Below are 24697 nucleotides of genomic sequence, written 5' to 3'. Positions count from 1 at the left end.
ATTTTATCAGGCAGACTGCGAAATTTGCGTGGATAATGTCTTTCATTTCTAACATCGAAGGGGGAGGGGACTGAAAGAAGAGAGGGGAGAAGGGATTTAACATAGCGAGAGGGAGAAAACCAGATAGTGTCTTCAAGATGGATAAAAACGAGTAAGTACACGTAAAGGACGATAAAACCGCGAGCTGTGGGTGTAATTATGACTGTAGCATTTGATGCGTTATTCGGAATATGTTCGGAAACTATGTTTGTCATCGATCAGGCAAATCCAACCGTCTAGTCTCCTCGCATTCTGCAAACATCCATACACCGGCTTGAAGCCAGGATGTCCGCGTCCCTGGAGCCTCGCAGCATGCTTTAATATCCCCGAGATTCACAGATAATACGGTTTAAGCACGGAGGCAGTACTGCGTCGACACGGTGCTGTTTCGGCGCAGATTTTTAGCTGTGCAAAGTAGGAATAATGTTTCTTTTTCCTGTATTGTTCTTATAGAAACTAAGCGTGACGTGTAGTTGAAATGCTGTGCGGTACATCGGCGACATCTACTTTGTTCATTGATAAAAGCCGGCTCCGAGTCTGAATGACAACGGTCGGCATTGTCGTGGTGAAACGGCTCTCCAGTTTCACGCAGCTCACACAGAAACCTGCGCATTTCGGTGAAGAAACCACAAATAAATGTGTTTATTTTGCTGGATTTAATTATTTAGCGCCGGTCGTGGTTGTTGTCAGCGCCGCTTCGTGCTTATTGTTTACGGTCTATTTGTAGCTGCAGCCTAATTTATGTTTCCCATAGATTAACGTTGCTCTGGTGTTATGCCACTGACGTCAAGCTACGGGGAGTAGAACGCACAACTTCCTGTAAGATCTGTCAAAATAAAAGCGTATACAGGGTCGCTTCAGTTCAAGAATTTGTAGGATTTAGCTGCATAACCCAAACTCTGGTATAACTAAGCACAGCAAGGGGGGGGGGGGGGCAGTCATACTATACTCAATCATAATATTATAATTATATATTTAATCGCATAACTGCATTCACATATTTGATAAAACATTGTTTTAATTCAACACGAACAATCACTCAAAAACTGAAAATTGCTAAGTAGATCTTAATTTACTTATTTATTATTAAATCTTACATTTCAAAGTCAAGAATTTATCTACTCAAATGCATTCAAATAACTATTTTTCGGTATCAGCTGTTTTTAATAGAATCAATAGAATGTCTTTATTTGTCATTGTTTGGGTGTACGAGAATGTTTGGATCATCTCCCCGAGTAATGCATGCAATTAAGACATCAATTTCTATAAAGTCTTGATTTATAAAACGAAAAAAAAAATTAATATGAATATTTAAATTAGAGGAAAAAGAACAAGAATAAATTAAAACACATCAACGTATCCGTTTTACGGTCTTTGGTGATATCACACACAAGCTTTGGGTTTAAACGTGTGTAAGTTTGTTCTGTTTATATTCAAATATGAATATGAAAATATTCATGTCATAAATAGTTTGAAAAGACTCATTACTCAACTGTTACTCAAATATTTAAGAAAATCTTTAAGATTAAGTGGTTTGTCACCCAAGTTTCAGATTTTAAGATTAAAAATTTGAGAAACAACCGAGTATAAAACATTAGGAAAATTAATGTGAACGTGAGAGCCCAAACTTAATACCAGTTCAGATAATTGAACTTGATATGTTCAGCCAAGAGATTACAGACAGGCAAAATACAACCTGAAGGCAACTCACTTTGCTATTTAAATGAAATCAATGGTGCCAGCTTTATAGCCTGCACAACAAATCCAAGCATAAACAACTTATCTGAAACCATATCATGAACCATTATGAATAATAACCATAAACACACAGAACACTCATTTGTAAATAAGCCTATGAGTTAAAGACAGCCTGGTGAGCTGATGATGACTTCCATTGAAACAGGTATGGCGGCATGACTGAGGAGGATACTCCTCAGTCATGCCGCCACAGTTGATGCAGATGCTCTAAGTTACTATTGAACAAGTATTTAACACAGGCTGGTTGTTACTACAATAAATTGAAATTGTTTAACATTTTCATTACCGAATCATAAGACTTAATTTACTTACAGCATCAAAATTATTACCTTTTTGGATGGAAGGTTACTATAAGATTATTATAGTTAATGAAATCTAACTAAAATAACAAAAAAAAAAAAAACCCTCTGGCAGCTAACTTTACTAGAAATAAATGTGTAAAGTACACACAAGGGTATAATAACTCTTGTGTGTACTGCCATGTAACTACATTACAGTGCAATGTGTTTAAACACTGACCTCTTCAGGGGTCAGTTTAGAGCACGGATGTCAAAGTTACTTAACATTGTGGACCACATGCATATCACTTTGATCTTAAGTGGGCCGGACTGGTGAAACTGCCCTTTTCGTCAGTGTAAATAAGTTTAACTACTTATTGGAGAAATATGATAATGTAAGAAAAAGAAACAAGTCTCAGTTTTTCCACGTGTTACTTTGTTAAACGTGTTAATCTTTTAGCGTGACTGTGTAAAATTAATGTGTAAAATTGCAGGCAGCTCATTAGCCAGAATGTCCTGCAATAACAAAAACAGAAAGTTACTATAATTCACAGAAAATATCCTTTTTTGGACTGATTGTTAAAAAAAGGAAATTTTGTTTTGAATTGTTTATCTATCACTTAATTGCTTGTAGTATGAATGGCCTCAAGGAGTGCTTCATCAGCAAAAAAAAATCTGCAAAACTTGCATAAAAAAACTTTCAAAAGTCCAAAGATTTATGTCTTCCTGCACATTTTCCAAAGCCGTCAAGTGGGCCGGATTGGAGTCTTTGCTGGGCTGAATCTGGCCCCCGGGCCTTACATTTGACACTCCAGGTTTGGGGGGATTATTTTCCCTTTTTTTAACATCAGTAATATCTTCCTTTCCCCCGGTCGCTTGCTCTACTTTACCCAAGAATCAGCTCATGCTTCGATAAGGGCGTGCTTTTCTACCGAAATCCGAACGCACTAGCTTCCTGTTTGTGTCGCGACGCTTTGACGTATCTGTCCTGTTTTCCTTGCGGATGTAGCCCTCGTGCCCCGGAGAGACAGTCAGGTAGTGATGTGGCTGAGGTCCGCGGCGGAGCGATCTGCGCGACGACAAAGAGCCGAGATGTTCGCGCAGAGATCTACTCCAGAGGACGCGCGTAGTAACATGGTCGAAACAAAAGCGTGAGGCGCCATAGGCCTGCCGTCCCAACAACATTATATACAAATATACATCGGCACATTTCCTAAAAGCCACTGTGGTCATCTGGAGTAAGTTTGAGTGGATTTAGAGATTACTCGCGTGGGAAATGGAGAAGAAAAGGTGGGATTGCACTGCTCTCCCCAAAGGCTGGAAAATGGAAGAAGTGACCAGAAAGTCCGGTTTGTCAGCTGGAAAGAGCGATGTCTATTATTTTAGGTACTGCACGAGCTAAGGGCTTGTAACAAAAACAAAACTTAGAAGTTGCACGAGACACCGAGTGTGCGGACGGAAGCGGGGCAGGAGTGTGATCGGTGTCGATGTAAAGTTTGGGAATGGGAGGGAAGGTGGGGGGCTCTGTTTGCTGCACGACAACAACAAGGCCAGCCGGGCCAAGTCCTCAACAACTGTTGGGACTGCAAGGAGTGTGTGCAGGCTAGCAGCAGCTCCTCATACATAACTATACCTGCCAAGGTGTTGAGATAAATAAAGCTCCGTGTAATCTCCGCTAATGACCTTTTATTTCCCAGTGAAGTGAATCAACAAACCTCAGATTTGTTCTCATTTAGCAGAGGAGAAGAGCAAGATGAGGAACAGAGGCAAGAGAGGGGGGAGGCGGGTCGGTTGTATAGTTTGTGGTAGGCTAAATGTACAATCCTACTGGTGTTCACTGTGGTGTGTGATGTAAGATGCATTTGCATGAGTTACTCTAGCACGTATCCACCCACAGTTGTTCCTTTGTTTGGTCATCTCTCAGGCTCAAGATGATGCTGCTGCTGCTCCCAGCAGCGGAGCTCTAATGTTTCCACCCTGAAACATTTGACTAGTTTTAGTTTTGCCATGTTCACATTGTGGTCACTGATGGAGGAGGGTGGGGTGTAGTTACACATGTTCAGTATATATTTTCATATGTGCCCATTTTTCCTGAGACGTGTGCAGCTTGTTGGTAGGTGACAGAGCCAAGGTGGAGTCTGCATCCATTTCACAAAGTGCTCATCTGCTCATTTGGATGTCTCCTGCTTCTCTTTGTTGCTGTTGACTTGTTGCATGTTGTCGTGTGTTACACTTTTCTGTGTCGTCTCTGTGTGTTTTTTGTCTTTCGTGTTTTCAGTCTCGGTGTGACCTTTGTTTTTGCTGAGAGGCAGTGCTAACATGGTGTTTTGTTTTTTTTTCTTCCCCCGCCTCATCTCTGCGTCTTCCTCGTTAGTCCATCTGGGAAGAAGTTTCGGAGCAAGCCTCAGCTGGCCCGTTACCTTGGTAACCAGATGGACCTCAGCTCTTTTGATTTCCGCACGGGGAAGATGCTGATGAGCAAGCTGAACAAGAATCGCCAGAGACTGCGATACGATAACAACAGCCAGAACAAGGTGACACAGTTGGCCTCGTGAAAATCAGCTGCTTGACCTCAGTGCTAAAGCGGGCTCCAGAATTGTGTTCTATTTACTGTCTGCCCTTTTATCTGCATGCCAGAATCCCGAGTGTGAAGTCTGTGATCTAAGTGGAGGAAGGACGCGTGCAGCCACTGCTTTTGTAAAGTTAATCTCTTTTGCGGATTATATGGTGCTCGTCTCGATAAACAGATTGGATCAGTAGCTCTAAGGAGTGTACAAGCAAGATTAGCAGTGTAGCTGTGTAGACTGAGCTTAAAGCAAGACTCAGAGATGTTTCTGTTAACCTGCATCGATCACTGTGGTAACACGTTAGCTGTGCAGCCCACACTTTCTGTGGGTCGCACAGCTAACCGCTCCAGATGAGGTGATGGCGAGGAGTTTCTCGAAATATTCTTCTGACAATTCGGTCTGGAGTGACGCAGAACGAATGCGTTATGATCAAACCTGCGGAAAAGTCACATTTTAGTAATGTACCCAACAAAACTGTGCAGTTAGAGTGGACAAACTGTTCAATAACGGTGAGATTACATGATTACATTTTTATGATCTGAGCTAGAGTCTGACTTCCACTGCTCGCAACACAGATCAGGAAACTGATTAGTGCTTCTTTGGTGGATACAACATGTAAGATTAAATCAGAAATGAGGGATGTGGTAAGCGCAGACACAGATCGGAGAGGATGAGATGAAACATAGTTTGTGAAATAAGTCAGTAAAACCAAATTGGTGCGAGTTCAAGTTTAAATACAGCTCAGAGAGTAAAATGGTGTTTGCAGGCAAGTCATTCAAGCTATGGGCGACCGTGACGAGCTGCATGCGATCACAACCATCAGTAGGAGGTTTTTGGTTCAGCACGCTCTTCTTCATGACGGATTTCCCCCAGTGACCGTTTGCCATCACCAAGCAGTGGCTGACCGGTCTCTGAGCCTATGAAGCAGAGGCTTTAGCTCTCTCTAGTTGAATGAGACGGATCTGGTTTCTCTTGCCCTTCTCATCCTCTCTTGATATTTTTGTTAAGGGTAAACCTGACCTGAACACATCACTCCCAGTCAGACAGACGGCCTCCATCTTTAAGCAGCCCGTTACCAAGGTTACCAACCATCCCAACAACAAAGTGAAGACGGACCCTCAGAAAGCCGTTGACCAGCCCAGACAGGTGAATAAACTGTTACTGTGACAATAAGCCAGAGAAATCAGGAGGCCTGTAATCTGACACTGTAATTTAAAGGATCAGATAATGAAGAATGTGTGTAGCTAGGAAACTGGACAGACCAGTATTGCTCGAATACTGGTGGATGGGGGGGGTTTAATGCATTCGTAGGAACAATGCATTTCTGTTGAGAACTGCCTGCAGCTGAAACATTCTTCCTTATTTTGTTCACAGTTATTTTGGGAGAAGAAACTCAGTGGTCTGAATGCTTATGACATTGCAGAGGAGCTGGTGAAAACAATGGAACTGCCTAAAGGCCTGCAAGGTAAAACTTCATCAGCCTCACCAAGCACTTTATATCCTAAAATGACATTTTGGTATTTCCTCTAAGAGCAGTTTTTGACTGAGCTCAGTAACTGCTAAACTTTGATAAAATATAAATAAACATGGGTGTAGTTAACAGTTTCTGGAAAATGTCTGGTAACCACATGCTGGTCCCACAGGTGTCGGTCCAGGTTGCACAGATAAAACTCTCCTGTCGGCGATTGCCAGCGCTCTGCACACGAGCGCTGCTCCAATCACCGGGCAGCTGTCCGCCGCTGTGGAGAAGAACCCGGGAGTCTGGCTCAACACTGCTCAGCCGCTGTGCAAGGCCTTCATAGTCACTGATGAAGACATCCGGTGGGTTTCTTAAAACAGTCTACATGTGTTTTGGGTTTTCAGAAAAAAAAGTCTACTCATGTTTACCTGGGCCTGTGGTTTTCAGTTCCAGGAAGTAAGACCTCCAGTAGTGGGAATAATTCAGTTCCGTTCAATTTTATTTATACAGCACCAAATGACAACAACAGTCGCCTCAAGGCACTTTATATTGTAAGGTAGACCCTACAATAATACATACAGAGAAAAACCCAACAATCTTATGACCCCCTGTGAGCAAGCACTTTGGCGACAGTGGGAAGGAAAAACTCCCTTTTAACAGGAAGAAACCTCCGGCAGAACCAGGCTCAGGGAGGGGCGGCCATCTGCTGCGACCAGTTGGGGTGAGAGAAGGAGACAGGATTAAAAAACATGCTGTGGAAGAGAGACAGAGATTAATAACAAGTATGATTCAGTGCAGAGAGGCCTATTTACACATAGTGAGTGAAGAAGAAACACTCAATGCATCATGGGAATCCCCCAGGAGCCTACGCCTACAGCAGCATAACTAAGAGAGGATTCAGCGTCACCTGATCCAGGCCTAACTATATGCTTTAGCAATAAGGAAAGTTTGAAGCCTAATCTTAAAAGTAGAGAGAGTGTCTGTTTCCTGAATCCAAACTGGAATCTGGTTCCATAGAAGAGGGTCCTGAAAACTGAAGGCTCTGTTTCCCATTGTACTTTTAAATACTGTAGGAACAACAAGTAAGCCTGCAGTGCAAGAGCGAAGTGCTCTAATGCTGTGATATGGTACTATAAGGTCATTAAGATAAAGAGAGATGCAATAGGTATCGATTCTTTCTATCCCAAATTTAAATACTTGAGAAAAATGGGGCTATTTGCCAAATTCAAAGTAAGCTCGCCTCTTTTCTGTTATCTCTGATTAGCCCAATTCCAGTATTCTTCTGGTCAGGGCTCCTCAACCCATAGCAAGTGACCAGTGATCTCTGTAAAGACACCATCTGCTCTTTGTTGGTTTAATGGCTGTTATGGGCAGATGTAACTGCCAACTGTAACAGCTTCCTGTTGTGTTTACATGTAGGAAGCAGGAGGAGCTGGTGTACAGCGTGAGGAAGCGGCTGGAAGAGGCACTCATGGCCGATATGTTGGCCCACGTCGAGGAGGCTGCCAATGAAGGAGAGGCTTTAAAGGAAGAGGGCAATGGCAGTGAAGACATGGAGAGTGTATAGCACAGGTTGGTGGAAACACTGAAGTGACAGTTTACTCAAAGATTAGATTTTTGTGTTTAAATTCTGGCCTGTATCACTGTTTATCTGTCCAGGCTTATTTTGTCCAATTGTGTGAATATTGGTTGTAGATACATCACACTTTTCTTTTATAATAAAGGTAGATAACACTAATCCACAATCCTCGTCAAGAGCAAGGGGCTTATGGCCCATTTATGCTCACTGCATTGTTTGCGAGATGTGCCGATGGTGACATCATCACAAAGCTACATTCATTTATTCTCGCCACTACGGCGCTTTTGTCGATTTACGGTCTTCTCCAGCACTGCAAAAATCTCCCTCCATGTGCCATCTGCGATCCCCGTGTTCCTGCATGCGCGTGTCACATAAATGCCTGTGCAGATGGACCTGCTCACACAGTCCTGCTTCAACTCATCCATTTTTAAAGTAACTGTGAGGCCAAAGGCGAACCAGTGAGGTTAAAAATCGAGAGGGGGGTTGACCGCCGAAACAGCGCAGCCTGATTACTTTTGTCATTGCAAGAAGACTGACCTTAAATGGGCCCTTGTGATGGATGGATGGAGCTAACATCCTGCTAACTGCTGGCTAGCTGCAGTTGTAGTTCTGCAGAATGAAAGTAGTTCCTGGATGAATCCGGTCACAACAACTTTTTTGAGTCGTGACATATGCGGTGTACTTTGTGCACCACACATTTAGTGCTAAGTAGACACAACACTGTTCAAGATGGGGAAGAGAGACTGATCCCCGGGAGGGTCACGTCAGGGCAGGTATCCGGTGTAAAAACCTGCTAAATCAACGCATTAATGGGGGTGACCCCTGGATGAATAAGTGAGCGCCTGGAAAAAAGCTTGAATTCAGTTACCAGTTTTAGTTGATTTAGTGGATAATGTGAAGAATTTGTATTCATTATTGGGTTAGTTCCTACAGTTTGTGTACTCTGCATGTCTGTGTCTGTCATAGCTGACCACAGTAAAGTGTTGAGCTCAAACCTGCAGCACACACCTGGTAGTTAACCAGATAACGGTCAGATCATGCTATCACCATAAACAAACCATTCTGGAATTCATTTGGATCAGAGACCCTCCAAAGGGTCCACGTGTGGTTGCTTTGGTTCTCACCGGAGAGGTTTGATTTAAACGGACAATCGGCTCAAGTGTGGAAATGCGCTTAGTGCCAGCATCTCCAGAACAGGGCAGCTTGCACCAGAACATTCTAGCTCACGGTGTGTCAGCAATAAGTTGAAATCACGCCTGCTTAATATTAATTTTATGCCTTTTTAAGGTTATCGGTGGGGCTCGCCGCAACAGTCCCAGTTTCTATTTTTGCCCTTTGGGAAATTAATTACCCACCGCTGTTCTAGGTGGATGAGCAGCGTTAAAGCCAGAGGTGGAAATAACATGTATAAATGTAATATACTGGGGTTACCTGTCTCTTTTATAGGCCTGTAAGATAAATGTGGGGGAGAAAATCCACAAAAAACACACCATTCATCAAACGAGTGGAACAAAAGCTTTGACGCGTTCTGCAGTTTGTTTGTTTTTTGTTGCAAACCCAGAACCGTTTCTCAGTGATGATCCAGATCATTACTGTTCTGTAACTTAGTGCAGTCATTACACTACACTGTATAAAATATCACCTGTGCAATAAATGGATTTGCTAATATTTTTTTCTCTTGTAGGTTTTTGCAAAGTCCAGATGGAGTCGCTCCACGCCTACATCTACGACCACGAACAGTAGGATTCCCCATTCCAGTCCAGCTCTGAAGAACTGTCCACCTAAACCTAAACCCGACTTATTCCAGTACGACCTAAAGAGCCCTTTTCCCTTCGCCTGACCCCAGAAATAAGTCTCAAATGCATCCATTCATCAATAACTCCACTGGATGGGACTCCTTGGCCGTATTTTAGAGCCCACATGATTGTTATTGAGGAAATGAAAATAACTAGATAAGTAAATAAATAAATGAATGAAATCAAATGAACTTTCGAATACTAAAATAATAACTTATCTAAATCGTGGCAAATTCAGTGTTCAGTGATAAGTGTGTTTTCTACTAAAAAGCTTTGAATGAGTATGTATTTTTTGTGACAATCATGTCAAATCTGAACATTAGAGAAAAAAACTCGATTTGTTGCGGGCAGATTGAAAGTGAATGTTTTTGTACGTTTGCCATCTCTCTTTCTTGAATTTGTACGATACACTCCTGACGCAGCACACGCACAGCTCGTGGAATCCTTACGGTTTAGTTTGTGTCCGTTGGAACGGACAGAGTCCAGTTTTTGTTGTCATTTTGAGAAAACATCTTCTGCGCCAGCTGCATTGTGCTGAGTCCCGTTCAGTATTGACCAAAGAGGAGGCAGCCATTCTAAAAGGCGTTTTAGGTTTTTGGCTTTGAGGTGAAAAGAGTGCACGATGGGACTGTGGGCGAGAAATGACGCGAGACCTCTTTCGGTTGTACACTTATTACTGTTTTAACTCTCATCATCATTATAGGTGCTTACTGATGTTGTGAGACGCTGCTTATTCAAAGCTTTGTTACGATCACAGCTTCAGTTCATGTATTTTCTTTTTCTTTTTAAAAATAATTCTGATGTGTCAATGTTACCACACAATACGCTGCCTCCTCTGAAACACACGCACAGAATTGGGTAGAAAGCAAATTAGCTGAATTTTAGACTCACTGTCTTTTCATTGTATCACCCGAGCGGTAAGATTTTGTATTTTTTAATCCCCAGTGAATAATGCGTCCCGCTGAAATCATGAAATTCCCTACAAACCATCAGCAGGCTGTTTGCTGAGATGAATTTGATTGTATTGCTTATTAAAATGAGTCAGTATGTCACAAAATGTGCTGAGTGTTTTGGTTTTTTTATGCCTTCAATGATCACCTCTGGACAAATGTTTCACACTCGGCACATCCAATCACTGCTTTTCCTCGCAGATTAACAGTTAACTTGCCAGTCCTCGTGTCTTTATGTGGACAAAGTGCAAGCTACTGTCAGCTGGATGTGACACGGCTTTGCAAGGAGAGTGAGGATACCGGCTGTTTGCTCAGAGGGACCTGCAGATGTTACCTTGTCTCTTGTGTTAAGTGATGTTCGTCCTCGTGCTTTGAATCATTAAAGATGGCAACACTGGAATTGTACAGCAAGGTAAGATTAAGATTAACTTGAGGGCTTTGCAATGATTTCTTATTATTTATGGAATCTGCAATTTCAAGGTGCTTTGAATAAGAGGCATCCTTTAGTGTATAAAAACAGCATTGCTACTGATGTTTGAGCACTAATTAGATGCATCCTATGAGTTTGTCAGGTAAGCAAGTCTGTTTCATTGCCCAAGTTAGGACTATTCCTGATCTTTGATCTGTTAGCCTGGTGGCAGTGTGTTAGTCTGAGGTATTAAAGTGTTTACTGAATATATGAAAAATGTGTGAGACTTGAAGCTTATTTGTAAAATCTGTGCATTAATAAGTGAATTAGCGAATTCGATTTCTCAGCTTTAAACAATGCCTAATCCTCGCGGGTAGTTTGGAGGGAGGATGACTGCGGTTAATTTTTAACACAGTTTAGGAGCTTTTTATGCTGATGGATACCAAATAGCTTCACTGGGTGAGTCCAGGAAGTGTGACATCTACCTTAACAGTGTTCAACAAAAATAAAATGGCAAATAAAATCGGCTTTCAGATTTTTCAGCACATCCAGATTTATTCTGCACTTTTCTTCCTTTTTTTTATTCAGTCTGTGTTTTACACACCTATGACAGTCTGTTCCTTTTTTAGGGGGCAAATGTGTGGGTTCCTGACCCAGATGCTGTCTGGGTTTCAGCCCAGCTTCTCCAGGACTACAAGCCTGGAGAGAAGCATCTGCTGCTTCAGCTCTCAAATGGAAATGTGAGATGCAGTACTGTTTTATGCTTTATAGATTAAACCAAATGATCAATTTTGATAAAATTACATCTGTCTAAAATCCCTTTCTCAGTGATGTCTTACATCCGAGACTTCTAACTTCTGCTTTCAATGACAGGAGGTCCGTTACCCAGTGGGCTCTCCCTCTGATCTTCCACCTTTGGGGAATCCCGACATACTGGAGGGCGAGAATGATCTAACAGCTCTCAGCTTTCTCCACGAGCCCGCTGTGCTGCACAACCTCCGGGTTCGATTCCTGGACTATAGCAGCATCTACACATACTGTGGTGAGCACCGCACTGGAGAGATGGCAGGGAACTTTAGAAAAACAGGGATGATTACTCAACCAACAATAGACTGACCGAGAGTGAGAGAGGATCTTTAAATTCCTGCTGGAAAAAAGCCAGAAACAGCTCCTGTGTGCTTCTGTCTGCATGATTATACTGCAGCTCATAATGCTGTCTATAATATAAGAGGTCAAAGGCTGAAACTACACCCTCACTGCTACACTGTAAAAGGAAAGAAAAAAACTCTTATGTATGTAGTTGCACATTATCTTTGAATTAGATGACTCATCTTACTAAATCTTCATTTTCATATATAGATTTGTCACGTTTTTCATGACCAGACATCTCAATATATATTACACTGAGATGGCAAAGATCCTATATCCAATAATCCAATGATCCCACATGAGCAGTATTTGGCGATGGTGTGAAAGAAGAACTCACTTTAAAGGGCAAAGACCTCTGACAGATCCAGGCTCAGGGAGGGGCAGCTACAGTCATGTGAAAAAGAAAGTTTGCAGGACTCTGTTCAGCCCCATGAAAATTAAGCCCACCTTTACTGCTTCCAATTAAAAGGAGAAGTACGAGCGAGGTGCTGCTAATCGAATGCACTTGATTAACTTTAGTTAATACAGTTTAAGGTTTTGGTAATTTGATGGTCTCTGGCAATCTGGTGCTTAACAAAATCTTCCAGCAAATTCCCTCCAAAGTCACCTGAGAGTCTACAGGCCTCAGTTAGCACATTAAATGTAAAGGTTTATGATGGTAAAGTTAGAAAAAGTCTGAAAGACTGGCTTGTTTTGGAAAAGGTTCCAGGAAAAAGCCTCTGCTCTCTGAATAGACCATGGCAGCACAGCTTAGATTTGCAACGTTGCGTCCGAACAAACAGATGAGACCAAAATGGAGATGTGTGATCATGAAGCACAGCCTCAGTGTTTGGGAGGAAACCAAACACGGCATATCAGGACAAACACCTCACACCAGCTGTCCAGCATGGTTTCGGGCTTGTTCTGCAGCCACAGGGCCAGCGCACCTTGCAAACCTCAGTGAACTGAAGCAATACTTTCAAGAAAAATTCCTCCACAGCGATGTGAGAGCCTGATAAAGTCATGCAGAAAACGATTACTTCAAGTTATTGCCCACTAAAAGTGGTTCTACAACCTACTGAATCATGTTTTTTAGTTTTAGTTTTTTGCAGGATTGTATAAAGTCCTCTGAAAACCTTCTTCTTCACATGATTGTATCTGCTATGATTGAGAGAAGCAACCAACAACAAGCAGGAAATGACGTGCTACCAGAGAGAGTGAACAAAAGTTAATGAAATGTAGCAGTGTCACATTATTATAAAGTAAATAAAAGCATTTATTCATGTCCCCATTATATTAGAATTTCAAGTTTTATTCTAAATTCTGTTTTTAAATAACAGCCATGTTTATATATTCAGGTATATATTCATATTCAGGTTCTCGTGGTGAGATTGCCTTTCCTTCCCGTGTCTCCAGGTATTGTGTTAGTAGCCATAAATCCATATGACCAACTTCCAATATACGGAGAGGAGGTGATAGACGCTTACAGCGGTCAGGACATGGCTGACATGGAACCACACATCTTTTCTGTGGCTGAGGAGGCCTACCGCACTATGATCAGGTCAGGGGTCCAGGGTGTTTGGTGGCCTTATGCTTAATTAACTTTTTGAATATTCTGAGCATTAACTACACTGTGTTGGATGTCATGGTCACTGTGTCTTTGTGCAAAGGGAGGAGAAGAACCAGTCTATCATCATCAGTGGGGAATCTGGCTCTGGGAAAACTGTCTCTGCAAAGTTCACCATGAGATATTTCGCTGTGGTTGGAGGAGCAGCACAGCAGACCAGTGTGGAGGAGAGAGTTTTGGCTTCCAACCCAATCATGGAGGTAAAGGACCCAAATATTTCCCTCTTTTTGTAAGTTCGTTATGATTAAAAGTTTTAATATCAAATTTAGGAAGCGGTGCACACCTGAATCAGTGACAAAAAATCTTAGTAAAGAGACAAAGAATAACCTCCGCTCACCATTATTTTTATTAGTATGCAATATTTCGGTCTGTGCAACTTTGTAAGGTACAGAGTATAAAAAAATCTGTGCAACTTTGTAAGGTACAGAGTATAAAAAAATCTACTAATATAAAAACTTCTATATTTTGGTCTTCAGTCCATTGGTAATGCTAAAACTACCCGAAATGACAACAGCAGTCGTTTTGGGAAGTACATCGAGATTGGCTTTGGCAGAAAGGGGGACATCATTGGGGCCAATATGAGGACCTATCTGCTGGAGAAGTCACGGGTGGTCTTCCAGGTAAACTAACTTGCTACAATGTAGTTAGGCCAGAGCAAAAAGCCACACAAAACCACAAATGTCTTGTAGAAATAATGCACGGGTGTTCATCCGTGCTTTCTTCATATTTGTTTGTTTTAAGGCATCAACAGAGAGGAACTACCATATCTTCTATCAGCTGTGTGCATCCAGACAGCTGCCTGAAATGAGGTCCCTCAAACTGGGTGAGAGGCAACCCCCTCAGTTTGTTCTCAGAAGAATACCGTGTCGACGTAATTATGTTCACAGTGCACTGAGTGTGAGTGTGTTTTATTGAGTCCAGATGCTCCTGAGAATTTCCGCTACACTAACCAGGGAGGAGAGATGCAGATACCTGGTACTGATGATTTGTCAGACCTGGAGCGCACTCGCAATGCTTTCACCATTCTGGGTAGAATGTTTACATTAAATCATGCACGTACGATATATCTTTGAAGATAAAACATGAAATCCTTTACGTTATATATGTTAAAATTGCAGGTGTGCAGCCTGACCAACAGATGGAACTCTTCAGGATCCTGTCAGCTGTGCTCCACCTGGGAAATGTCAACATTCAAGCCAGTGGGCGAAGCTCTGACCGGGGTTACATTGATGTAATGATCTGCATGAATACTTTTGCATTCACTCGTCTTTTGTTCATATTCCTTCATAATAGTTGCTTTGATTCTCAGGCAGAGGACCGCTCTCTGGCTGTCTTCTCCAAGCTGCTTGGAGTTGAGGGATCTCAGTTGGCTCACTGGCTGTGCCATCGCAGACTTGCTGTAGGAGGAGAGATGCTGGTTAAACCTATGACTGGCCAGCAGGCCGTAGAAGCCAGAGATGCACTTGCTAAACACATCTATGGTCAGCTGTTCGCGTGGACTGTCCAGAGGCTCAACTCAGCTCTGCGGGCCCAGCAAGGACGGACCAAATCCTTTGTAGGGGTTTTAGATATCTATGGGTGAGTGAATGAACTCTGTGACTGTGCAGTGTGTGAATAAAGTTTTTGTATGCCTTTGACGTGGACTGACAGGTGTCTCCCTTGGAGCAGGTTTGAGACCTTTGAAAGGAACAGTTTTGAGCAGTTCTGCATAAATTATGCAAATGAAAAACTGCAGCAACAGTTCAACAGAGTAAGCTGTCGTCCTTTCCCTCTGTGATTTGTGCCCTTCCTGTTTGTGTCGTGTTTGTCAGAGTTAGTTTACCTGCGTATGCTGCTTTTGAACTGTTATATCAAAGAAATCAGTCCTTTCACCTGTGCTCACATTACTGTCTTTTCAGTCTTTTGTTGGCTTCCATCATGGGTATGGTCTTTCTCTAATTCTGTCTCATTATTACTTGTTTGATGGTGTTTGCAGCATGTGTTCCACTTGGAGCAGGAGGAGTACATCCGTGAGGAGCTGGCATGGAGCCGGATTGAGTTCAGTGACAATCAGCAGTGCATCGATCTAATAGAGGGACAGCTGGGCATGTTTGATCTCTTGGATGAGGAGTGCAGGGTCGGTCGTCCAATCCTCTAGTTCTGTTTGTTCTCGGATCTTTTTTTTTCCTGTGTGGATAAAAGTATTTGCATGTTAACTAACTTAGACATTTAATTGTGTTAGCATGTGTAATAACTGTTCATTTGTGCATTATCCAGATGCCTAAAGGTTCTGATGAAAGCTGGGTGCGCAAGCTGTACGACCAGCACCTGAGCAGCAAGCCTCACCCTCACTTCAGGAAGCCTCGCATGTCAAACAGCGCCTTCATTGTCCTGCACTTTGCTGACACGGTAAGTGACATAATGCTGAATCTGTCAGGTCTCAGGTGAATCTCTGAGCTCTCTCTGAGGGCCCTTTGTAATTCTCTTCAGTGTGTCTGTGTTTGCAGTGATGGTTTATTTTATTTTCATCAGGTCCAATATGAATGCGATGGCTTTTTAGATAAAAATCGAGACACGGTCTTTGAAGAGCTCATTAACATTTTGAAAGCAAGTCAGGTAGATATGTGCTAAATATATATTAATTTATAATTTCTAAGCAACATTGGTTTCACCAGCGCTGAATGTGTGTGTGTGTGTGTGCGTGCTTCAGTCTGAGCTGGTCGCTGAGTTGTTCCAGCAGCAGAGAAATGTGTCTCCTGTGGCCAATGGAAGCATTCGTTTAGGTAAACGAGCCGCCAGAGAACACAAGCTGACAGTAGGCTTTCAGGTTAGATGTTTTTCTTTCTTTTTTCATTTATCATTTTTTTGCACATCCATTCATTCTAAACATAATTTTCCTGCTCATTGTTCTTTTTTTTGGACCTCTCAGTTCCGTCAGTCCTTACAGATGTTAATGGAAACTCTCAACAGCACCACCCCTCACTACGTCCGCTGTATTAAACCCAATGACCTCAAAGAGCCTTTTCTGTGAGTCCTTATTTTGCTTACTTTCACAGCTAAGGTTTTTGATGTGATTTAATGGGTACTGGTTTTCTAACATTATCTACATGTTAGGTTTGACCCTAAGAGGACAGTCCAGCAGCTAAGAGCTTGTGGGGTGCTGGAGACCATCCGCATCAGTGCAGCAGGTTATCCGTCCAGGTACTGAGTAATTCTAAGACTTTAGTCTTTATAATACGAGCACAGTGTCGTGACAGTGTGGCTCTGAAACATGTGCGAAGATTGTCACATAAATCAGAAAACTTAATCAAAACAGTGACTTAATGCTATCACAAAGTAGAAAAAGAATACATTTGTATAACTGTTGATCGAGATTAAATAATTATCTTATTGTAAATGCTTAATTGATGGATTTTTATGTTATAAAAACAGAAATATCAACTGTTTTTCTCTGAGATTTACTCTATTTGATCTGTGAATCCAGATGGACGTATGAGGAGTTCTTCAGCAGGTATCGAATTCTTCTTCGGGGGCCTCAGAGCCAGGACGAGGCCCAGGCCGCGTGCAGGCAGGCCCTGCCTCAGCTCATCCCAGATCCGGACCAGTACTGCTTTGGAAAGACAAAAGTATTTTTCCGGGCTGGTCAGGTGGCTCTTTTGGAGAGGTTGAGAGCTGAGAGACTGAGAGTGGCTGCTGTGATCATCCAGAGTCAGGTTAGAGGATGGCTGGCACGGATCAGATACACCAGGATCCAGTGGGCTACACTCACCATACAGAGATACAGCAGAGGGGCGCTGGCCAGACGGTGAGGACAGCAAGAGTGTTTGTGTCTTTTTACTATGATGTATGGCTATGTCAGGCTAAGCCACTTCATTTCTTTTAAAGGAAAAATAGGAATGTTCTACAATTCTTGTTAATGTTTGAAACACTAGATATGATTACCCAGATTTAGAAGATCATTGTAGTGAGAGTAGGTAGCAGGTGAAGGAAAGCTTTCAGAGGTGAAGGTATGCTCTGAGAAATGAATGAAAGTCAGTAAAAGCAACAGAGGGAGATGGGTGTAGCAATGAAGCTGCAGGGAGCAGAGGAAATGAAGGTGGATGAGTGAAAATACCTGGAGTCAGCTATCAAAAGCAGAGAGAGAGGTGAAGCAGAGGGTGGAGTGGGTGGAGATGAGTGTCAGGGGTGATTTGTGACAGAAAGATAGCAGCAAGAATAGGAGTAAAGGTTTAAAAAATGGCAGTGTGACCTGTTATGATGTGTGGCTTGGAGACGGTGGCACTGACGAAAAGACAGAGAGCTGAGATTGAGACGTAAAGCTCCTCACTGGACATGATTAAGAATGAGTCCATCGCAGGGACAGCTCAGAGTCAGAGAGCTGAGATGGTTTGCACATGTGCAGAGGAGGGCGAGAGGATGTTGAAGATGGAGCTGCCGTGAAGGAGGAAAAGAGAAGGTGCAGGGATGTAGTGAAGGAGGACATGCAGAGGGTTGGTGTGACAGAGGAGGATGCTGGGATAGGGTGAGATGGAGGCAGATGAACCACGGTGGGGACTCTTAAAGGGAGCAGCTGAAAGAAGACAAAAAGACAAAAGTCTAACATTAATAAAATATTCCATATATGAAACTCTTCTTTGTTGCATGGCTGCAGACTGGCTTTGATCCTGCGCTACACCAGGGCTGCCTTGGTGATCCAGAAGACTTATCGTATGATGGTGGTCAGGCAGCTATTTTTCATGATCCGACAGGCCACCGTCACCATCCAGGCATTCACCAGGGGGATGCTGGAGCGCCGCAGATACAGACTGGTCAGCATTTAGTATCTCCCTCATTAGAGGGCACAGCAGATGTTTAAAAAATGGCATCAACCTTTATGACTCGGGTTTGATTTATTTTCCTAAGTAAATATGTTTTATCCATGTTTGCTCTAATCTTAAAAGAGGCTATTTACACGCAATTACAAGTTATAAACACTTAACCTGAATGAATTTAAAACCCTGCTGGTTCCACAGCTGGTGGCAGAAAGGGCGGCCGTGCTGCTCCAGGCCACAGTGCGTGGGTGGTTGGCGAGGCAGGCGTACAGGCGCGTACATGCGGCGGTTGTGTTCATGCAGTGCTGCATCCGCCGCAAGGCTGCCAGGAGACAGCTGCTGAAACTGAAGTCTGAGGCCCGCTCCGTGGAGAGATACAGAGAGCTCAACAAAGGCATGGAGGTCAAACTGATGCAGCTGCAGTTGAAAGCAGACCAGGAGGTGGGTGAGGGTGGTGCAGGGATTTGACCATCTCATGTGATTTTGATAAGCATTAATTAATTGTGTGAGTCAAGAGGTCGTTTCACTTTACATTCACATGGCAAAGTTACTTTTGTGTGCATCCAGGCCAGGGAGAGCGCTGCTTTGAGAGAAACCCTAATGGCAGAGCGAGAGGCTTCCAGCGCCGAGCTGGCGGCTCTGAGGGCAACGATACAAAAACTAGAGAGCCAATTACAGGAGAAGCCTCTGCCTGGGCCTGTTATCAACGAAAAGGAGGCAGAGGAGAGAAGAAGAGCCGAAGAGAAAGCTGCCCAGGAGATCCTCCAGCTTAAAGAAGTAGGTCTCCAAACAATAAACACACTTTCCTCCTTTTATCTAGTAGGGAATGCTTCTGATTTGGTCTGTTTATTGACTTTGATTCTTTAAGGAGCTGCAAGCACTACAGAAAGAAAGGGAGAGTTTTTGCAAAGAGAGAGACGATCTCTCGGCTTCCCTGCTGGAACAAGAAGAAAAACAAGAAGGTGGGCTTTCCCTTTACCAGCATTGTACAGTCACAGCTGTTTTTCTTCTGTCTGTGTCTGTCAAAAATATCCTGCTCTGTCTCTATGTGCAGAGTGTGTGCATCAGGCTGTGTCTCAGGTGACCTCGGCTCTTCGGGCAGAGGTGGACGAGGAGAGGAGAAAGTATCAGGGTCTCCTGAGAGAGTTCACCAGACTGGAGCAGAGATACGACAACCTCAGGGAGATGAGTCTGCTCACAGAGGTCATTAGCTAGCTGCAAAGGGAAACAGCCTTAAATGCTATTTGTTCATTTGAAAATTAATCTTGAGTGCTTCCTGTAATTTCTTCCTCCTCTTGTCACAGCGCACCAAAGGCCACAGAAGAACCGACTCCACCCAGAGTCTGGAACCTCTCTCTCCCTCGACGCCGCTGTCCCCCCTGTCTCTCACCCCGCTCTCCGTATCACCATTCCCATCTGCTGTTCCATCCCCAGAGGAGGTCCGCAGGATCAGCGTGACGTCTCCCTCTGCAGAGAAGAGAGTCTCAGTGTGGAGCTCTGAAGCCTCAATGGTAATGAAATAAACAGGACCGACCGCACGACTGAAGTCCTAACATTCACATCGTCACTGCAGCATCACCAGCACAGGCAGTGTCCTCTACTATCTCACTGTGTTCATGTTTGTAATGACAGGAGCAGCTGATGGAGAAGATGGACGTGGCCAAAGACCCATCGGTGAAGATGAAGGGAGAAGATCTGGGTCATGCTTATGATGCTGTACGAGTGGCAAACAAGTCAGTCTCTCAACACCAACTCATTCCTTCATTCTGGCAGAGCACTAGCTTTCAGTTTTGTGCCGTGATTTATATTTGGTGGATGAGCTCATTATTAGTTATTATGTCCTTAATCTACATGTCTGTGTGTGTGTGTGTCAGGTTTCTGGAGAGCCAGCTACGTAACCAGTGCAGTCAGTGGGAGAAGGAACTGGAAACTCTGAGGAGTCAGCTTGCCCAAGCAGTGTCTGTTTCTTCCTCTGCTGCACAGAGACAGGTATAAATTTATTAAAGCCCCACATGAGAGGGTTTTAAAAAAAAGTACTTTAATGATCTTTGGGAATTTTCCATTTTCCAAAAACCACACCCATATAAAAAAACAAAACAAAAAGAAAGGAATAAATTTGTTTTGGTGACATGCTAAAAAAAAGCCTAACACTAGGAGAAGGGCTGGAACCAAATCAATAAAAGGAGAGGTTAAAAAAAAGAAGAAGAAGTTAAAACAGAAAACATTGCCTAAAGCAGGGGTGGGGGAACTCCAGGTCTCAAGGGCCAGTGTCCTGCAGGTTTTACACGAGTCCTTGATCCAACAAAGCTGACTGAAATGCCTAAATGACCTCCTTAACATGTCTTGAAGTTCTCCAGAGGCCTGCTAATGAACTAATCATTTGATTCAGGTGTGTTGACCCAGGGTGATCTCTAAAACCTGCCAGACACCGGGCCTTCAGGCCTGGAGTTCCCCAGCCCCGGTCTAAATAGTCACGGCAGGACATTTCACTGGTATCATTACTCAGGTCGTAATAAAACTGTAAGAGTTCTCTGGATCTGATGGTTGTCACTTATTAAAGCTGTCCATCTGTAACGTTTATCATTTATTCATTCGTCACTGTTTGCGTGTCACTTTGTTTCAGCTCATCGTTTATAATGTTTATATATTCACATTGAGGCTGAAGTCACAAATTTAAATGTGTTTTTTAAAGGATGTTCAGGAGCTGCTGGAAGCCCGAGAGCGTGAATGTGTGAGGCTGAGGAGAGAGCTGAAGGAACTGAGAAACACAGTCTCACTGAGGCGACTCCTGACACAAGGTGAGACTTTACCTGAATGAGCCCGGAAGCTGAAAGTCACTCCAGGCTGGAAAAAATCTGCAGGCGCTGAGTTTCCTGTGGAATTTTAAAACAAAAATTCCATTAATGCAACAATAGCCTAACATAGGCTCCCTCACTGGGCCTGGCCCACTCTGACCTGTCCAGGTGTTGACTCAACAAGAGCTCTGAAGGTGTCCTGTGGTCTCAGGCACCAGGTTGTTAGCAGCTAACCCTTTAAGCGACTATTTTAAGTTGCAAGGTGGAGTTTCCATGGATCAGATGCCAAATGCGTCCAGCAGATGCTTGATTTGTGTACATTTTGATCATGAGACTTTATTACCGATGGTAAATGAACACTTATTATTAGAGTAATATAATTACAATAAATGTTTAAATACGCAAAGCAAAAGTGGAATTTTTGATCCTGAGTACAGTGTATCTGCCTCTCAGTTTAACAATCTTCTACATTTATAGTTTTCAATGTGCTGTTCTCTGTTTCACTGCGATGGCGTGTTTCCTCTTTAGTTTTCCCATCAGCTTTGGCCACAGAGACTTCCTCTCCTGCCCAGTCGAAGCCAGCAGCAGTTACTGGTTTACTGGAATGTAGAAAAAGAGACGAAACCAAACTGATCAAGAATCTCGTCACAGGTGAGATCAACCCCCTGTCTGCCTTAATCATCTTCACACACCTCTTTTTCTCTTCTTTCTTGAAGGTTTTGAGGAGCTGTGAAGCAGGCGTTTAAGATGAGGGATGAGATTGAAAACATGTTTCGTCAGCTAGAGAAAGGCAATAATCAAGCACTTTTACAATGATGGTAAAATGTGTCAAAATGTAATTTGGAGGGCAGGGTTTGAATGTGTAATAATTCAGCGGTAAGTATGATGTCACTGTAGAAATAAGTGTAGCCAGCTCTTGAAGCTGACAGCATTGCCCTGGCCTTGTCCTCTCTCTGCCACTGCTTCCCTTTCTGTTTGTGCTTCAGACATCCGTGTTGACAGCGCCCTGTCTTTGGCTCCCGGTCTGCCTGCCAGCGTGCTCTTCCTGTGTGTCCGCCAGGCCGACTGCAGCGGGGACCAAGCTCGCGCTCGCTCTCTTTGTAGCGCTGCTGTCACCGCTATGAAGGCAGCTCTGAAGGTGACCTGATCTCTGAGCCTTCTCTGTGTGCCGTATGGTTGAAGTTTAATGTTTGAGGACGGTTCACATCGAGTCAGGCAGACTGCCATTTACAAAATAACACTGACAGCTGACTTTGAAACTTGTCCTTGTGATTGTTTTGGCCCACATGAGCATCTCATACCAACATAACCATAACAAAATCTGTTTTAAACACATCTGTTCAAACAATCACTGAGATAGTTTCATTTTTCATTGTTAGCAATGATTTCTAATTAAAATGTAACCATTTTCCCTTTCATCGTTTTTCTGCAGAAACATGTCAGTGACATTGACACGACTGCTCTGTGGTTGAAGAACATCTGTCTGTTCCACGACTTGTTGACCCAGCACTCCCCAAAGCAGGCAGGCTCAGCTTTCATTTATTTCTACGTCACTGACTAGATTATAAAAGTTTAGGATTCACTGATTACTTTCACATGTGACTGGACTGATTGCTTTTCAGACCCTCGACTCAGACACACTGGTTCCCCTGTCTGCTGATATGAATGACTTGATCCGCACCCTGAGCGACCTCTCTATCCAGGCCTATCAGCAGCTCCTTTCCATCACCGAGACCCGTCTACAAAACATCATAGGTACTGCAAAAAGTGATGATTGACGCTCTCCCCCTCTCTGCTCCTCTTATCTATTTTCTAACCCTCCCCTCCCTCAGTACCTGCCCTGTTGGAGAGCGAAACCATCCAAGGTCTATCAGGCTCAGCGGTGAAGCTGGCAGTGAGCAGGAAGCGGGCCGGCTCAGACCCCAGGACTGTAGGAGGCGAGGCTCCCACGATGGCGTCTGTGCTGAGGGAGCTCGGAGCCCTTCACACCGCTCTGACTCAACAAGCTCTGCCCAAGACCCTGATGGAGCAAGCCTTTCACCAGCTCACCTACCTCATCTGTGCCTCTGCTTTTAACAGCCTGCTGCTGAGGAAGGACATGTGCAGCTGGAGTCGTGGCCTGCAAATACGGTAGAAACACACTTTAACCCTGTACTTAGATTTACAGTCTGACATGAGAGAAATAAAGACGCAGACCATAAAAATATTCTGCATTAACTAGTATATCTTGAGTTTGAAGTCCATAAATTAAAAAAATTAAATGATCTCAATTTGTTTGTATCTCAGTTGTGTGATCTACAATGAGGTTAAGTTGTTTTCAGATTTGCATTTAGCATGTAAAGGCCAAAATAAAGGAAATTTGAAAGGAAATTTGAAAGCAAATTTTTCAGAAGCTGTAGCCCACAGCAGCCTAGACCTACTGCAGAGATGAATGTCATATGTATAATACAGCATCCCCACAAACACAGCTTCAACTTCAATAAGCAGCTCCCTGAAAGAGTGTCAACATTAATTTCGCCTTTGTTGTATTCCAAAGCTAGATCACGTGCTGCACAACAGTCTGCATGTTGTTCTTTCCACCTCCTTTGTGTGGTCTTATAGAAATAAACAAGGATTTATCTCAAATCCTTTTCTTGTCACAGCTACAATGTGAGCGTGCTGGAGGAGTGGCTGCGGGGCCGGGGTTTACAGGCAGGGGGCGCTGTGGCCACACTGGAGCCCCTCATCCAGGCAGTGCAGCTGCTGCAGGTGGCGAAAAAGACCGAGGCGGATGCTCAGGGGATCGTCCGGACTTGCAGTGCCTTATCCAGCCAGCAGGTGGGTCTGTTTGTCTACTTGGATTCTGCTGGGAGACGAACGTGTGTGCATGATTTCATTGGCTGCTGGTCCCTTATTTTGTTTGACAGATCGTGAAGATTCTGACCCTCTACACCCCCCACAGCGATCTGGATGAAAGAGTCACTCTGAATTTCATACGTTCTGTTCAGGTACAGTCTGCAGATGTAAGGTTAAACATGTTCCTCATGTGGAAAATACATTGCATCCCATGTTCCTCTCTGTCTTTGCTGTCCTAGGGGCTTCTCAAAGGCCGCTCTAACAGTCAGCCTTCACAACTCCTAATGGATGTGAGGAGAGTGTTTCCTGTCATATTCCTCTACTCGCCTCCCCCCGTCCTCAGCGCGGAGCAGTTAGTCATCCCAGACTCCCTCAAGATCTCCTTTCTGCGCAAAGCATAAGAAGCAGGATGCAAATTTATTAATGCTCCAGTGAATTTAACTCCTAACTTGCTGAAGTTATTCCTTGGAAATTGAAATTACTTACTGAGAATTTCTCCTTTCAGATTTTTAAAATGTGCACTAACTTGTTTAATTAGGCTGTTATCGGTGTAGTCTGTATCTTATAGAAGGTTGCGAGTTATTTCAGAAAGGTACATCTCGGAAAAATAGCTAAAATGGCATGAAAGAGAGCACGTGGTAAAGACCTGGATAAAATTAAATAAAGATAACTAAATAAAACTAAATG

At 43.4% G+C, this 24697-nt stretch overlaps 2 protein-coding genes across 4 annotated transcripts; both read left to right on the top strand.

The window, feature by feature from the left end:
- The first annotated feature begins 37 nt into the window (after positions 1–37).
- On the top strand, positions 38–10533 carry mbd3b (methyl-CpG binding domain protein 3b). 3 transcript variants are annotated; one of them, XM_063467023.1, is made up of 8 exons: positions 98–151; positions 3812–3880; positions 4450–4609; positions 5651–5788; positions 6017–6107; positions 6286–6463; positions 7521–7673; positions 9365–10533. In XM_063467023.1, the coding sequence occupies exons 1-7, from the start codon at positions 138–140 to the stop codon at positions 7666–7668; spliced, it is 798 nt and encodes a 265-aa protein (XP_063323093.1). In that variant the 5' UTR covers positions 98–137; the 3' UTR covers positions 7669–7673; positions 9365–10533. The 3 variants fall into 3 exon arrangements, with proteins under 3 accessions (XP_063323095.1, XP_063323093.1, XP_063323092.1); XM_063467025.1 differs by lacking the exon at positions 3812–3880 and having other exon boundaries at positions 38–151; XM_063467022.1 differs by lacking the exons at positions 98–151; positions 3812–3880 and adding an exon at positions 2987–3461.
- A 278-nt stretch (positions 10534–10811) lies between these two features.
- Positions 10812–24695, top strand: si:dkey-110c1.10 (unconventional myosin-Vb). The gene is made up of 35 exons (XM_063467424.1): positions 10812–10838; positions 11465–11575; positions 11709–11877; positions 13380–13524; positions 13634–13790; positions 14067–14210; positions 14332–14413; positions 14512–14619; positions 14709–14821; positions 14900–15168; positions 15259–15340; positions 15566–15706; positions 15847–15978; positions 16102–16185; positions 16280–16396; positions 16499–16596; positions 16684–16770; positions 17054–17374; positions 18221–18377; positions 18582–18821; positions 18948–19157; positions 19249–19342; positions 19435–19583; positions 19685–19891; positions 20013–20113; positions 20255–20369; positions 21073–21178; positions 21704–21826; positions 22162–22313; positions 22608–22697; positions 22798–22930; positions 23008–23305; positions 23818–23992; positions 24082–24162; positions 24250–24695. Exons 1-35 carry the CDS (start codon positions 10812–10814, stop codon positions 24409–24411), a joined length of 4980 nt encoding a protein of 1659 aa, XP_063323494.1. The 3' UTR covers positions 24412–24695.
- The last annotated feature ends 2 nt before the right edge of the window (positions 24696–24697 follow it).

Source organism: Pelmatolapia mariae, linkage group LG23, assembly GCF_036321145.2.
Source record: "Pelmatolapia mariae isolate MD_Pm_ZW linkage group LG23, Pm_UMD_F_2, whole genome shotgun sequence".
In the NCBI taxonomy this organism is placed as follows: Eukaryota; Metazoa; Chordata; class Actinopteri; order Cichliformes; family Cichlidae; genus Pelmatolapia; species Pelmatolapia mariae.
This window is presented reverse-complemented; position numbering and strand designations above follow the sequence as displayed.